Source organism: Mastigoproctus giganteus, chromosome 10 (assembly GCF_048544385.1).
Source record: "Mastigoproctus giganteus isolate SK-2022 chromosome 10, ASM4854438v1, whole genome shotgun sequence".
NCBI lineage: Eukaryota > Metazoa > Arthropoda > Arachnida > Uropygi > Thelyphonidae > Mastigoproctus > Mastigoproctus giganteus.
Window position 1 is genome coordinate 196,365,130 of NC_143584.1, and position 14,941 is coordinate 196,380,070.

At 39.3% G+C, this 14,941-nt stretch overlaps 1 protein-coding gene across 1 annotated transcript in view; it reads right to left on the minus strand.

Moving 5' to 3' along the window:
- Positions 1-14,941, minus strand: part of LOC150079723 (uncharacterized) — a 58,947-nt gene that overhangs the window by 16,985 nt on the left and 27,021 nt on the right. The window contains exons 4-5 of the mRNA XM_090383190.1: positions 1,015-1,303; positions 205-666 (exon numbers count right to left, since the gene is read on the minus strand). Of these exons, the coding sequence (XP_090239316.1) occupies positions 205-666; positions 1,015-1,303 (751 nt within the window). The remainder of the gene's footprint in view (positions 1-204; positions 667-1,014; positions 1,304-14,941) is intronic.

The following is a 14,941-nucleotide window of genomic DNA, read 5'->3' on the forward strand; positions in this document are numbered from 1 at the left end:
ATGCTTTTCTCAGTATGAACTTTGATATGATACTGCAGGCCGGATTTATGTGAGAACTTCTTCTCACATGTTGGACAGCTGAAAGGTTTTTCTCCAGTATGAATTCTGAGATGATATCGCAGAGCGGATTTATTTGAGAACTTCTTCTCACAGCTTGGACAACTGAAAGGTTTTTCTCCAGTATGAATTCTGAGATGATATTGCATGCTGCTTTTATTTCGGAACTGCTTCTGACATGTTAGACATCTAAAAGGTTTTTCTCCAATATGAATTCTGAGATGATATTGCAGGCTTGAATTCTGAGAAAACTTCTGCTCACAGATTGGGCCACTGAAAGGTTTTTCTCCAGTATGAATCCTGAGATTAAATTTCAGTTCGTCTTTACGTGAGAACTTATTCTCATAAATTGGACAACTGAAAGGTATTTCTCCACTATGAATTCTGAGATGATATTGCAGGCTGCTTTTAGCTGAGAACTTCTTCCGACATGTCGGACAGCTAAAAGGTTTTTCTCCGTTATGAATTCTGACATGGCGTCTGAGGTGTCTCGTGTGTGAGAACGTCTTCTGACATGTCGGACAGCTGAAAGGCTTTTCTCCAGTGTGAATTGTGATATGATATTTAAGGCTGCTTTTATCTTTGAACTGCTTCTGACATGTTGGACAGCTGAAAGGTTTTTCTCCAGTATGAATTCTGAGATGATATTGCAGGCCGGTTTTACTTCGGAACTTCTTCTCACATGTTGGACAAAGTACTAATCAAAGTATTTTTTGTAGTCTGCAGCCTCCAGGGTTTCCCCTATTGCCGCGATTTTTCCTGTAAGTTTTTAAGCCGGCCTGTGTGTGTATGGGGAGGTTTTTGTCTGAGTGTGTGTTTTGTTGTGTGTGTATGCCGGCACCTGGAGACTTTGCAGCCAGGAGGCAGGAACTCATATATCCTGCATCCTGACTCCCGTCCCTAGCCACGTGGAGGCGCCCCAGGGAGTCTAGCTTTCACTAAAGGAGGTTCTAGGACCTCTTTGTTGACCATGTTGGACAGCTGAAAGGTTTTTCTCCGGTATGAATTCTGATATGATATTTAAGGCTGCTTTTATCTGTGAAATTCTTCTGACATGTCGGACAGCTGAAAGGTTTTTCTCCAGTTTGAATTCTGAGATGATATTGCAGGCCGGTTTTACTTGAAAACTTCTTCTCACAACTTGGACAACTGAAAGGTTTTTCTCCAGTATGAATTCTGACATGGCGTTTGAGTTGCTCTGAAACCGAGAACTTCTTCTGACATGTTGGACAGCTAAAAGGTTTTTCTAGATTATGAATTTTGAGATGTTTTCCGAGTGTTCCTGTCTTTTGAGAATTTCTTTTCACTGGTTGGGCAGATGAATGGTTTCTCCTTAATTTCATCCTCTGGTGAATTTTTGGGATTTTTTTGTGAAACTTCTCATTGCTTTACAGCCAAACGATTTTTGTCCACAACGAACTCTGAGATATGCTATGGTATATTGTTTGCAAGGGAGCAATGTTTAACAGAATTTAAACATATGAAGCGTTTTTCTGCTAAGTAACTTTTGCGATAACTTTTAATACTTCCTTTTACTGAAAATTACTAAGCAGTGGGTGGTCAGGTGAAAATCTCTGGAAATATTATCTGAACTCAGAACTTTCTTCCACATAATCTCATAAAAAAAATATCTCTCCTTTCGGTCTGTATTTGATGTGTGAATTCCTTTTTTCGTCCACAATCATTATGATGTGATTCAATTATAATCTGATAGCAGTATAACATAAATTTTTGTTTCTTTCTTGCAATGTTCCCGTTTGATACTACGCGCAATATTTCATTTATTCATTCTGTAAAGTTCTGCATTTGTGCCACTGTGCACATAAAATCTGAACAGAATCCTTGTTAGAATAGGCGAAGCAGTTGTTTAGCATGTAGTTTCAGGTCTTTCATTTGAAATTGTATGGAGTTTTTCGATTAAACGAAATTCACCCTTTTTAAAATATTTTCCAACTGAAACCTTTAAAATTCATAATTCAGTAGTGATTCAAGTTCTTATGATATTTAATTCTTTCCCTTACCAGTCTTTTTTCTCTCCTGTTTTCTATTTATATGCTGCCTGCTCCCTAAAATGAACAGTAAAAATTCATATAAATACTATATTCAGTAATCAAATATACACTCAATGTCCAAAAATTTTGAAACCTTTAATCAACCCCTAGTCAGCTTTTTCTAGAAAAACTGCCCGTAAACCTCGTGCCAATATTGCACTAAATATTTGTGGACGTGTAGCTCCAGATTGGCCCATTCTTCCATTAGGATATTTGTCAGCTGCTGTACTGTGGTTGACATAATACTGGAAGCTGACATGCCCTTTGCAACATATTCCAGACATCCTCAATTGGACTCAGATCTGAAAAATGAAGCAGCCAGAGTAGATGTTTAAAATACCGGCAGTCACTCGGACTATGCACTTTAATCTAATCAAAGACCAACAACTTTATGGAAATTGAAATCACTTGTCTTCTTCATGACTGGATCGAGTAAGAAGCACCAGGAAAAAGCTTACTGTACTTATCAGATAATAAGGAACTTTTGGTCATACCATGTGGAAATTTATATTCCCCTAACTTAAGTTAGGTATCTATTCAGAGCAAATGCAAAAGGTTTCTAATATTTTGGTCAGTGAGTGAAAATTTTCTGCATTAATTTTAATACGGATAACACAATACATCACTTTTTGTAAATTTAAAAGAATTTTCGTTTAACTTTTGTTTCAACATTGTCATAACGTGGTCTGTATTCATGCAACCTCAATAATAAACTGATAAACAAGAAATACACAGTTGTCTCTTACGTCATCAAGAAAACCCACTGCTACGACGTTATGACTCGAACTAGATAACGTTAGTATACTATATATAGAATAGTAAGTAATATAATATTGTCAATTAATCAACAAAATCTACTAATTTTATTAAACTTCGTTGTCAATTAAATTGCACTATTAACTAAATACATATAACGACTTAGATTACAAACGAAACATAATTAATTAATACATAACTTGATAAGGAATTTATATAAACAGAACTCGTAGATAATATTTGATATTGAAAAATATATATAGTGTTATAACTCTGAAGGGATACAAGTTTACGGCTATAATTTTGTACTGAAATTGAAATTTTATTGAAATTAAATCGGAATCGTGACTCAGACCAGAGTAGCAAAGCAAAAGGCTCAAACTAATGGAAGTGCTTTGGCTCAGAGGAGAACTGAGGGGGAAGTTGCCCTCTGAACCACAGCCTTTTAAAATTCACTGTTTGCATGATGTTTGTGGAGCAATCGGGTACGGAACATGATATTGCCATGGGGGATGTCTTTGTGTGTGAGCAATGCAAGGAGTGCAATGAAATCAGGCGACAACTCAGCGTTGTTATGGGTCTATATGAGAGCTTAAAGGACAGGGTGGATGCCCTCGAAGGATTTAAAGTGACAGCCCATCAAGCTCTCAGCTGCCAACATCAACGCCAGAGCTTGCACTTAGTCATTACGCGCCACAGCGGCAACCCCCAAGGCAGAATGCAATGGCCCACAGGAACTAGCAAAAAGTGCAGCCATTATCAACCCACTGCAGGATGGAAGCCTCCTCAACAATTCATGCTGAGGGAAATGGACCATAATCTGCCACGCTGGTCCAGTGCGGGTTGGCAGATCGACCGTATTCAGCAGTCAGGGGCTCGAACCCCGGTCTACTCAAAGAGCGTGTGCTATTCACTCCCGCTCCTGCCCACTCGGCTACGGAGGCCGGTGTAGAATGTCATTCATAGACGTTCTAGAGTCCTGATGACTCTATTGTCAGGGAAACGGGAAACATGCTTTGTAAAAAGAATAGCTGGGACAGGACCAGGGTATGACTCCCAGGGGCAAAGGTTGATGACGATGTAAAGCGGATATCATCTTTTAAGGGCACAAAAGGTGATATAGTTTTACACGTTGGCACTAATGATATAAGAGTAGGAGACCGGCAGAATTACTTAACAAGTACAGGTCACTGTTGAAAAAAAGCAGTGAATTAGGGTTGAATTTGAAAGTGCCTGCAATTCTGTCCAGACACGATAAGAGGGACTATATGATGAGAGCCTTGTCGATCAATTCGGCCCTGGAAAGTTTGTGCAAGGCTCAAGTGGTAGAATTTTTTTTCAGCCTGTTCTATACTTGTTATCAGGATAGACTGCTTCTTCAGGGATGGGATACACTTAAATAGAAAGGGTGCAAGAATATTTGCTGATGCTATCGAGGCAGTGTTAAGTGGGTCGGAAAACTGCTAGCTTGGGTGGACACATGGACTAATAGATTAATAGTAGCCACTGGCAGAGGTGAAAGTGATTCTTGCACTGCTTCTATTGGAATGAGCAGAAGCCTGGAAAACAAGATCCAGGATACTTCAGAGACTGCTGGGAGTCATTGCGGTACAAGTAAACACATGGGTTGCGTTAGGGTCGCTAAGAAAAAGAACAGGTGTATGTAAACTTTCGTGTACACCAATGCAAGTGGTTTGGTAAATAAATTTGATTAATTGCTCAAAACATCAAAGGCAGATATTGTTGGGATATCCGAGACGTGGTGTCCCAGAGATATACGAAATGAAGAACTGGAATTTGGGATAGACAGGATAGGAAGGGAAGAGGGGTTATGCTATTAGTGACGAAACACATAAAATTCAAGGAACTGAAGCCAGTCAATATCGCTGGACAGTGAAGTGTGGAGTCAGTTTGGGGTGACATAAGCAGGGTGAGATCAAAATTGAGAGTAGGAGTGTGCTATAGGCCTAATGACTCTGATGATTATAATAAGAAACTATACAGGGAAATAGAGTGGGCCAGTAAATCAGAGAGTCTTATAATGGGGGATTTTAATTTCCCAGATATTGACTGGAATTTGTGGGTTGGTCACTCACGCATTAGCAAGGCTTTTGTGGATTTATTGGATGATTGTTTTCTCCATCAGCATGTTCGAGAAGCAACTAGAGTTAGTAATACTCTTGATTTGATTATCAGTAGTGATTCTTCATGCAGCAAGAATTTGCAGATAAAGGAACCACTAGGTGGCAGTGATCACTGTGTGCTCAAGTGGGATTTACTGAAAGAGGTAATTACCATCAGGGGTAAAGGGAAGGGTTATTGCTTTGCTTTCGTAAAGGCGACTACGATGGTCTGAGACAGTATGTAAATTCTATACAATGGGACCAACTGATGATGTTACCAACAGCAAATTCAAAATGGGAAGCATTCAAAGAACTTATCTTGGAATCTACTAGGTTTTACATACCAACTAAGAAATATTGTTCAAGGTTTAGGCCTAAATGGATGTCAGATGAACTAATGAGACATGTGGCAGAGAGGAAAAATGCATGGGATACATAAAAATTAACACGTGACACAGAAGCCTATGACAGATCACGAGAAATCTTTGCCAAGGGACGCAAAGAAAAACAGCAAAGAGTTCTTTATTTATGTAAACTCTAGAAGGAAGGGGATGGATCAGATTGGTCCACTTGATATCGATGGTTCAACTGTTGATGATCCTGCTCAGGTAGCTAACATAAGTTATTCAGTGAGGGGAATGCCAGAGGTGTATTCAACCCTGGCAGTAAGCTAGATAATCTTGTAATAACTGAGAGTAAAGTGGAGGAGAAATTGTTGAAGATAAACACAAGGAAGACACCTGGGGTGGATGGGATCTCTCCAGTTATATTAAATGAGGCAGCAAAGGAAATAAGCAAACCCTTAGCCATAATTAAGAGAGCTTCCTTGAACTCAAGGGAAGTACCCATGGACGGGAGATGTGCAAAAATGACCCCAATTCACAAAGGAGGATCAAAGGCTGACACTAGTAATTATAGACGTCTGAGATTAACTTTTGTTCCAGGAAACTTATTGGAGGCACTGGTTAAAGAAGCACTGCAGTATCATCTAGACAAGACTTCAGTTATAGCTCGGACACAGCACGCTTTTGTTAAGGGAAAGTTTTGTGTGACTAATTTGATTGGATATTATGATGCATTCACAAAAGAACTGGATGCAGGGAATAAGTTTGATATTATATACTTGGATCTTAGAAAGGCTTTTGCTACTGTTGCACATGGAAGACTGCTGCACAAATTGGAGCAGTGTGGCATTAAAGGCAAATTGCTGCTATGGATAAAGGTGTAGTTGACGGGAAGAAGACAGAGAGTGGTAATCAATGGACCCATTCATTTTTGGCTAATGTTATCAATGGAGTCCCTTAGGGTTCAGTGTCGGGTCCATTATTGTTTTCTGTATTTATAAATGATATTGATGATGGTATATCAAGCTTAATGTCTCAGTTTGCAGACGATACAAAAGTTGGCAGGGTTAAGGACACTACTGACGCTATGCTGCTGCAACATGATCTGGAAAGGTTGAGCCGATGGGTTGAGACGTGGCAAATGAAGTTTAACTTTGACAAATATAAAGTACTACATATGAGAAACAGTAACCCCAGAGCAACGTATCAACTCTGTGGTACTACACTGACAGTGGTAGAGAAAGAAAAGGACCTGGGGGTAATTGTTCAGGTAGATATGAAGTTCTCTGAGCAGTGTAGACGGGCTGAAAAGGTAGCTCATGGTGTCTAATCAATGATATATAGAGGAATTTTTCCAGCAGGGATAAGGAGGTGATTATTCCCTTGTATAAGGCAATTGTCAGGCCACACCTAGAGTACTGTATACAGGTCTGGAGGCCTCATTTCAAGAAGGATCTAGATATGCTGGAATGAGTACAGAGAAGGGCAACAAGATTAGTGAATGGAACAAACGGTTGCTCTTATGAAGAAAGGCTTAAGTTTTGCAAATTACAGTGTCTGGAATCTAGCCACTGGCGAGGTGAACTGATAGAGGTGCATAAAGCCTTGAATGGTTTGAGCATGCTCAATGCTGATGATGGATTCTTTCTCTTGCTCAGAATAAACACCCGAGAGAGCATAAATTCAAATTGAGAAAAGACAGATGTAGGATAGATGTGTGGAAATTTGCCTTTAACCAGCGGGTAGTTGGTTGGTGGAACAGACTTCCATCCTTGTTGTGGAAGTTGATGGCCTAAATAAATTTAAGGCTCACCTGGACATGTATTTCGAACGAACGGAGGGGTGAAGTGTAAGTGGTTTTTTTTTTTTTTTTTTTTTTCTGGCTGATGCTGCATAATCTTGCTTTCTTGCATCATATGCCTCTACTAATGCTAATGCTGAAGTCTATCCATACCTGCTGTTAGGATTTATAGTGCTGTCAACACTTATTAATGTACAGACGTGATATTGCTAATGACTTCAGACAGAATTACCTTAAAATCTCTTAAATGGATCGATTAACTTATAGTATTTTGTGACCTGTCATGGCAGTATTGGCGTGGGCTACGTTTTGGTATCACGATAGTATAAGATGGAAAAACGAAGAGGCTAATTTTTTGTAGTCAACTTAATTGTCAGGGCTTACTTTTCACAGAAGAAGAACAAAATAATTAAAATATAAAGAAAAAGGCAAACACAACAAGGTTTCTGTTTCATAAGACAAATTCCACGATATTCTGCCGTAAACTGAAGTCTCTGAAAAAAAAAAAATAATAATAAATCATAATTCTTGATGTACTAGTTTCACTAACAGAGAAGACATTAAATATTAAACTCACATTTTTTCTATGGAAGATGGAAGAGGTTTCCTCCTCCGATTAAAATAACGGATTATTGATGACATACCAAGCTGCTAATTGGAAAAGTTAACGTTAGCATTAGCATTAGTAGAGGCATATGATGCAAGAAAGCAAGGTTATTCAGCATCAGCCAAAAAAAGAAAAAACACCACTGCCATTTCACCCCTCCATGATGTGACCGACAGCAAAGTTAACGTTTAAATTAAGAACTTGCATTTAAATGAGATAAAGACCACAGGCAAAAGAAAACGTCTCCTGACTCTTTTTGCGATATTTATATTTTTGGAAAACCAAAAAAGGATTTGGCAGGATTCATCTTAGGCAATGGTGAGATGGAAGCAGTCAAGCAATGGAACAGAAATAAGTTTTGCAAGGATAAATAATCACAGATCAGATAAGTAACAAAAATCAATGATTTTTTTTGGAAAATAAAATACCACTTACACTTATTTAAGTAAACAAATCTAGTACTTGCTGGACTCACGATGGTATAAAGATTTAATGATTATTATACAAATCTTCACCTTCATATAAATACAAATAGCCAATAGATTAACATAGCTAGTTTTATGAAATCTGCATTGAAAACATTATGACCGCCTTCATAATAATAGTAATATCTTCCTCTTGCCAGCGGTACCCACCACACGAACTAAGACAGCTGAAAGTTCCACAAGGTACGCTGCATCACGTCTCCAGAATTGGGTCCTGCAGGTCTGCAACAGTTCATGGCAGAGGATTCTGAATCTGCCACTAAACGTAATCCTGGGGATATTCAGTGGGATTCATACCCCACGGCGACCGTAGATCCTGGAAATCGCTTCCGTGCTCGAAAAACAAGACTGGAACAATATAGGCAACGTGTCACGGCGTATTATTCTGGTGGAAGGCATCTGTCTGCTCGGTAGCACAGTGGTATCGTCACCAGGTGGAAAAGGCCCCGGTACGAATCCCGTCGATGAGGAGAGGAAATTTAGTGGGCTTATTTAACTCCGTGGCTGAGTTAGTCGGTCTCAGGCGTAGAGAGCAACCCCCCCCCAGAAAAAGTGTTTTTTTTCGTCCGAAAAATCGACCAGAGAACATATGTATGTTACAGACAAAAAAGTATGAGCAGAGAGATGACCCAAATAAGTGGTGTACATGATAACTCACAACTGACGATAGATTTTAGCATTTAAAGTGAAGTCTAACGGTATGTGTATTCAAACTGATTTCAAGGAAAACAATCTCTTAATATTTTGTATAATATTACAGCTAGTTACTTGTTTCTGTCTGTTTCACCAGAAAATACAATGAAAGGACAAAATTCATGGGATGAATTCCTGGTACAGGTATATCGGTTCACTTCATTCACGAAAACGGAAATTCGGTGTCATTATGGATAATCGTAGTGAGTTAACCGACTTCAAAAGAGGGACGGTATAGGATGACTGGAGCATGGGTCACTCTATCGCAGAGGTGGTACAGAAATTGCCCTATCCCCGAAAGTGTATCGAAACAAGAGTGTTTCGGAAATACGCCGTTTCCGGAATAGAACATCATTGTGGATAGCACTATGGACGGAGATAGGTGTTGGTGGACAATGTGGCCGTCGACCTGTGTCTGACCCGCCAGAGTCCCATTGCTAACACCACGACGCAGGACCTTACGCCACAACTGATCGAAAGAACATTGGCACTGGAACTTAGATGGTTGGAGATGGGTCTCCTGGAACGGCAAGTCCTGTTTCAATTTATTTCAAGTGGACAGGAGGTTGCGTATCTGGCGGAAACCGAACGAAGCTATGCACTCGTCATGTGAATAATGACCTGTTCAGGCAAATGGACGGTCGGTAATGATGTGGGGTGTGTTCAACTGAAACAAGTTGGGACCTATGATACATCCAGACTCATCTCTAAACGGTCCAGGTTAGTTCCATCTTTGTAGACCATCCGCATCCCTTCATGGTCGTCGTACACCAACAGGACGATGTACTTTACCAGCAACACATTGCACATCCCCACAGAGCTGTGATTTCTAGGCCATAGTTCGAACAGCATTTCGCAGATTTCACCGCCATGGATTGGCCTCCCCGTTCACCTGACATTAAGTCTGTGGAACATCTTTGAGAAGCTATGGAATGGTCCGTTCGAGCTTCGGTTCCTCTACCCAGGAATGCGGAGGAATTATGGTTAGCAGTACAGCAAATGTGGATGGAAATACCTGTGGAACGCTTTCGTGAACTAGTGGACTGAATGCCAATGCACATGTCGTCCCTTAACCGTGCTAAAGGTGAGCCTGCCCGTTATAAATAGATTTCTGGACTTGGAAACAGCGCTGGAAGTCCTGTTAAAGTAAACAATCATGTGTGTATGTTTTTTTTTTTTTTGTTGTTCGTATATTTTCCACAATAAATCCCATAGGGTATTGCATGGTAGGGCGGCTCCGGAAATTATTTCGACACTGCCAAATCCTTCTGTTTAAATTCAGGCCACTCTCTGACCCGATGTAGTGTTGGTGTGGGGCTATATTTGTGAATAGAAGGACTGTGTTTTTGTTTTCATAAGGCTACTTTATTGACCTGGGATTGCATTATGAAGAATCTTCAGCCGCACACACTATCACCAGATCATGCATCTCTCGGAGGCAGGCGGGAACCAATAAATCGTTGCTAATTTCCCTTAGAGGCAATTAAACTATCCACCGATGGAAATAAATTATCGCTAGCTGTTATAAAAAAAAAATGGAGTGAGGAAAACCCGCTAACAATGTCTCATAGCTTTAGTAGATATTCTTGCACTCCATCTATTTAAGTGTATCGGATTGTATCCCATTACTGTAAAATCAGTCTCTGTTAACATGCACAGTCCAGTCTGCAAAAATATCTACCCAAAGAGCGTTGCACAGCCTTTCCACTGCAGAATTGATTGAGGCTCTTATCATTTACTCCTACTATCACGTCTGTGCAGAAATGATAATAGGGATAAAATTGCACACAATTTTTAAGTTGTTAATTAATTTTTTTATAAGTAAATTCAGTCATCTCTTACTCTTAATATCATTATTACCACAGTGATTTAAAACAACCGCTTTTTTTACCTTAAAAGTTGATAGCTGCTGTACAACAATATTATCTATTGTCCCAGTCAGACATTCCCTGATCCTCTCCCACCCGTCATTTTTTGCAGTATTCCCTGTAGAATTTAAAGCTGGAGGCAAAAATATATGAAAAACAACATTGGCCACGTAAATTGCCATAGAAAGGAAGTCACATTTTTCCAAACATTATATTTGATTCGGAAATTACTTGATATTTTCTTAGTCTTGTATTTTGTAAGTGGTACATTTTTTCACATGTTTTTTATGTTGATAAAGTTGACTGCGCTACAGGAAATATAGTCTGGCAGCGTATAGCACCTTGCTTTTCTAATCGCAAGGTTCCTTGTACTGACGTTCGTAGAATATCCATCCGAGATTTGAATAAGCTTGTTAATAGAATATGACAGCCGTTCCTACACAAGAGAAGATCTTCATCTCCAGATTAGGCCCTGAAACGCAGCTCAGTAACATCAGAGACACGTGAAAACCTGAGTTTGGATTAACAGTAAAAGTTAAACAATTAAAAACGAGGCATCCTGCTTAAGCTTCATTTGTTATCACATGACCAATGGGACAGTCCTCGTTTCTATTTAGTTTTTCGGACTGGCCGGCAGGGTTAGCAACGGTAGGGAATCAACAGTTAGATGTTATCTATTACAATATACTTAGCAGACAACTTGTTTCGCTTAAGTCAGACCATAATCCCATAGTTGCAGAGAACACACTCAATGTTGCTGGAACCAATCAGGAGAACTACGAACTTTTCTTTAAAATATGTAAAGCCAAACACCGTCCTTAGAGAACTTCGAGAAGACAAATGGCAAGAAAGAAACACGAATCCGGCAGAAGAAATCCTCCAGATACCGGCAATAAAACTGACAAAAATTGCCTATGACTGAGCATCAAGGGTCTGAAGGAAAACAGGGAAATCCAAAAACTGGTTTAATCCAAAGATAAAATGTCTTTCATAAAAAGGAAAGAGTTCAAAGGAAGTGGCTGAAGACAGGACATCCTAATGACTAAAGGTCTCATGACTGCCGACGTCTGTCCAGAAGATATTTCGACAACCTTCCGCGAACAACCAATTAGTATCCGAAGGAAATAGGAAGAGATTAACTGACGTCTTTCACGGAAACGCAGAAAAAGAAGAATCCATTTCAAACTATCTAACAAAGAGACGACTAACAGTCATCACTATTACTAAAGAAAACCTCATGAAAGCCATAAATGAACTTCCCTCTTTTCATAGAAAAAATCAGCAGCCATTACATTATTGACGTATTGCATTACACCTTCAATGAAATCATTCCAAAAGTTATTCTTCCTTTTATATGGAACAGCTACATAGTAAGTAGCATTCCCAAAATAAAGAAACCATAAAGGCCAAAGACTATGGACACATAGCCATACATTGAACCACCTTGAAATTTTTGATAAGTTCCTTCTCTCACCTATCACCCAACACTGCTTCGGGCATCATCATCTGCACCCACACTCCATCTTGTCTGCAAGATCAACTGTCACAAATCTCTTTGAGACCCGGATCCAGAAAGCTCTCAACAATAATGAATAGCTCGACATTATCTTTCTAGACATGTCCGCAGCTTTTGACAATATCTCGATAACTGCTCTGAAAAAAATTTTATCTTTCTACTTTAAAATACGATTTAAAAACCTGCAGATTTTTGTAAGATTCTGAAGAAAAGACGCCTCATAAACTGCATTGACAATTTTATGGCCCATTACTCCTTTTCGCATGGTGTGCCACAGGGAAGCGTTCTCTCCTCACTGTTATTTTCAACAGTTCTGGAACCATATTTTGAACTTTTATACATATGCTGATGACCCGAATTTCTTTGTCAAATCAGATCTACATCAAGTTAAACAAAGAAATCAACAAGACAATAACACAATAAATTAACTGAAGTATTATCTCGACTGTATTGGACTACGTTTAAACCCAAGCAAATCTGCCCAGATGACAATTACAAAGAAAAAAAGAGCAGGAACAATATCTTTATGCTTATGAGGGGATGCGAAGTTCCAAAGGTTAAATCGCACGTAGACCTCGGCCTAAAACGGGATGTGGGACTAACATTCTTCGTGCACTTTGACTACATAAAAGCAAAACCATATGCATTGTTCAGGACTGCCAAACAGGATTTAATTGGCATTAGAAACCCAGATCTTGTTAAAATATTTAACTCGAAATGCATACTTCCCATTGCACTGAATGCTTCCCAGATCTGGTCCTCTGCTCCACCGAGCAACCTGAAAGCTTTCTTAAGTATTGAATCTGGCTCTTGAGATGGCTGAACAGGGTTTCAAACCACCCATTTACTATATCTAGAGCCATCCTATTTGCCAATCTCAGTTTTCCTACCTGGAAACAGGCAATTAACACAAGAAACATTTTCACATTAACACGACTGCTAACAGGAAGCTTGGATGCGCCCAGTATTGAACGCTTGTTTTCACTCTCGTCGAGAAGCCACCAGATTGTTGAAACAAGACATCCCCTTCAAATAAACTTAAAAAACCTGGCCATCCTAAGTCCCTTTTTTCCAGCAAACACAATAGAACTCTTCAGTCAACTAAGAATTGAACCGGAAAAGTTCTGAACGAAACAGACTACAGATTGAAAGTCCTTGCCCATTCCTATCGTTTTGTGCAACTGCAGTCCACAGTAACTCGAATCAAAAACGGCATTTAATTTTGTTCCCTTTTAACTATATATTCTCCGTATTCTAGAGGTCAGCCTAAGATGTCAAAATTTTAAATATTCTCTTATAAAATCATAATTACTCAAGTATTCAAAAATTTTGTATTCAACATTTCAGGGTGAACGTCCCATGGATTTTGTAACCTTTTTCTGATGGGTCCGCTTCACACCTTAGAATGTAACTCTCACCCTTCTAGCGAATGGCTGACCTGGGGGTGTCTCTTCAACAGAGATAAAATTATAATAATAAAATAATGGTGGACACTGTTTGTACAAAACATTTATCATCAGTGATATCTGTAGCATTTGGATTTATAAATTTGCTATAACCTTTTCTTTTTTTCTCCATTTTTCTAATAATTCTTCAAATCAGAGTACTTAAACCTTACTCTTACTGTGTCTGGAATGTGGCAGCTTTACAAACTATTTGCTTTATTAACTGAACATAAACTCTAAATAATTTGGTTTGCTTCAACAGGTGGGTGTAATTTTGATGTGAGATGGTAAACTGATACTATCGAAAAGGTTTCGATATTTTGAAAAACTTTAACTGTTCATTTAAATAGATTAAGCCTTTAAATGATCTGTATCCTGCAGTGAATTAACTACTCTGCTGTAATAACCACCCAAAGAAAGAATAGGAAAATGAACAAAAATGGCCTGTTGTATTGAAATCCATTGCTGAAATATAAATATAAATAATTATATCCAGTAAAAATTTTAATTAACGTTTAATTACAAATGGTTTGCAGTTTTCGAGGCTAAACAGGCATCTTCGTCAGCAAATACAGTACTAACAGAATGGGACTTTAGAGACAAAATTTTAAAGAATACGTTTGAGCGCGCAATGATGCTTGCGAGTGCACGAGGTTGACCATTTAGTCACTAGTTGGTTCTCATTGTTGCTGTATGCACGTGAGTGGCTATCTTCAAGTGCTTATCTAGTCTCAAAACAGTTGAGACTAGATAAGCACTTGAAGATAGTGCCGATTACCTTGCAGCAGTTCACAGTTCTTGAATTACTGGATATATTAAGCGACTCTAGCGTGAGGCAAGGGAGAAAGTGTTGGGATTCGTCAATTACTTCGTAATCGCGCTTGGGATTAAGGTCATAGTGGGTCGACCAGAGGTGTTCCGTAAATGCGGACTGTTCAGTCTCAGCAAGGCGTATCGATCTGCAGTACAGTACTCTGCAAGGCGGTCTTGAAGGCGTCTCGAGGTGTCCAGTATGTAGCAGCTCTATAATCTTCGCAGGTTATGCGGTATACTACACCGCTGCACAAGACAGGGGCTACTTGAGTTTTCACGCTGAAAATCAGAGAACGCAAGTTTGTACCACGTATGCGTGTTTGCACGCATACGTGGTACAAACTTTGCACGCATACGTGGTATAAAATGCGTGTTTGCACGC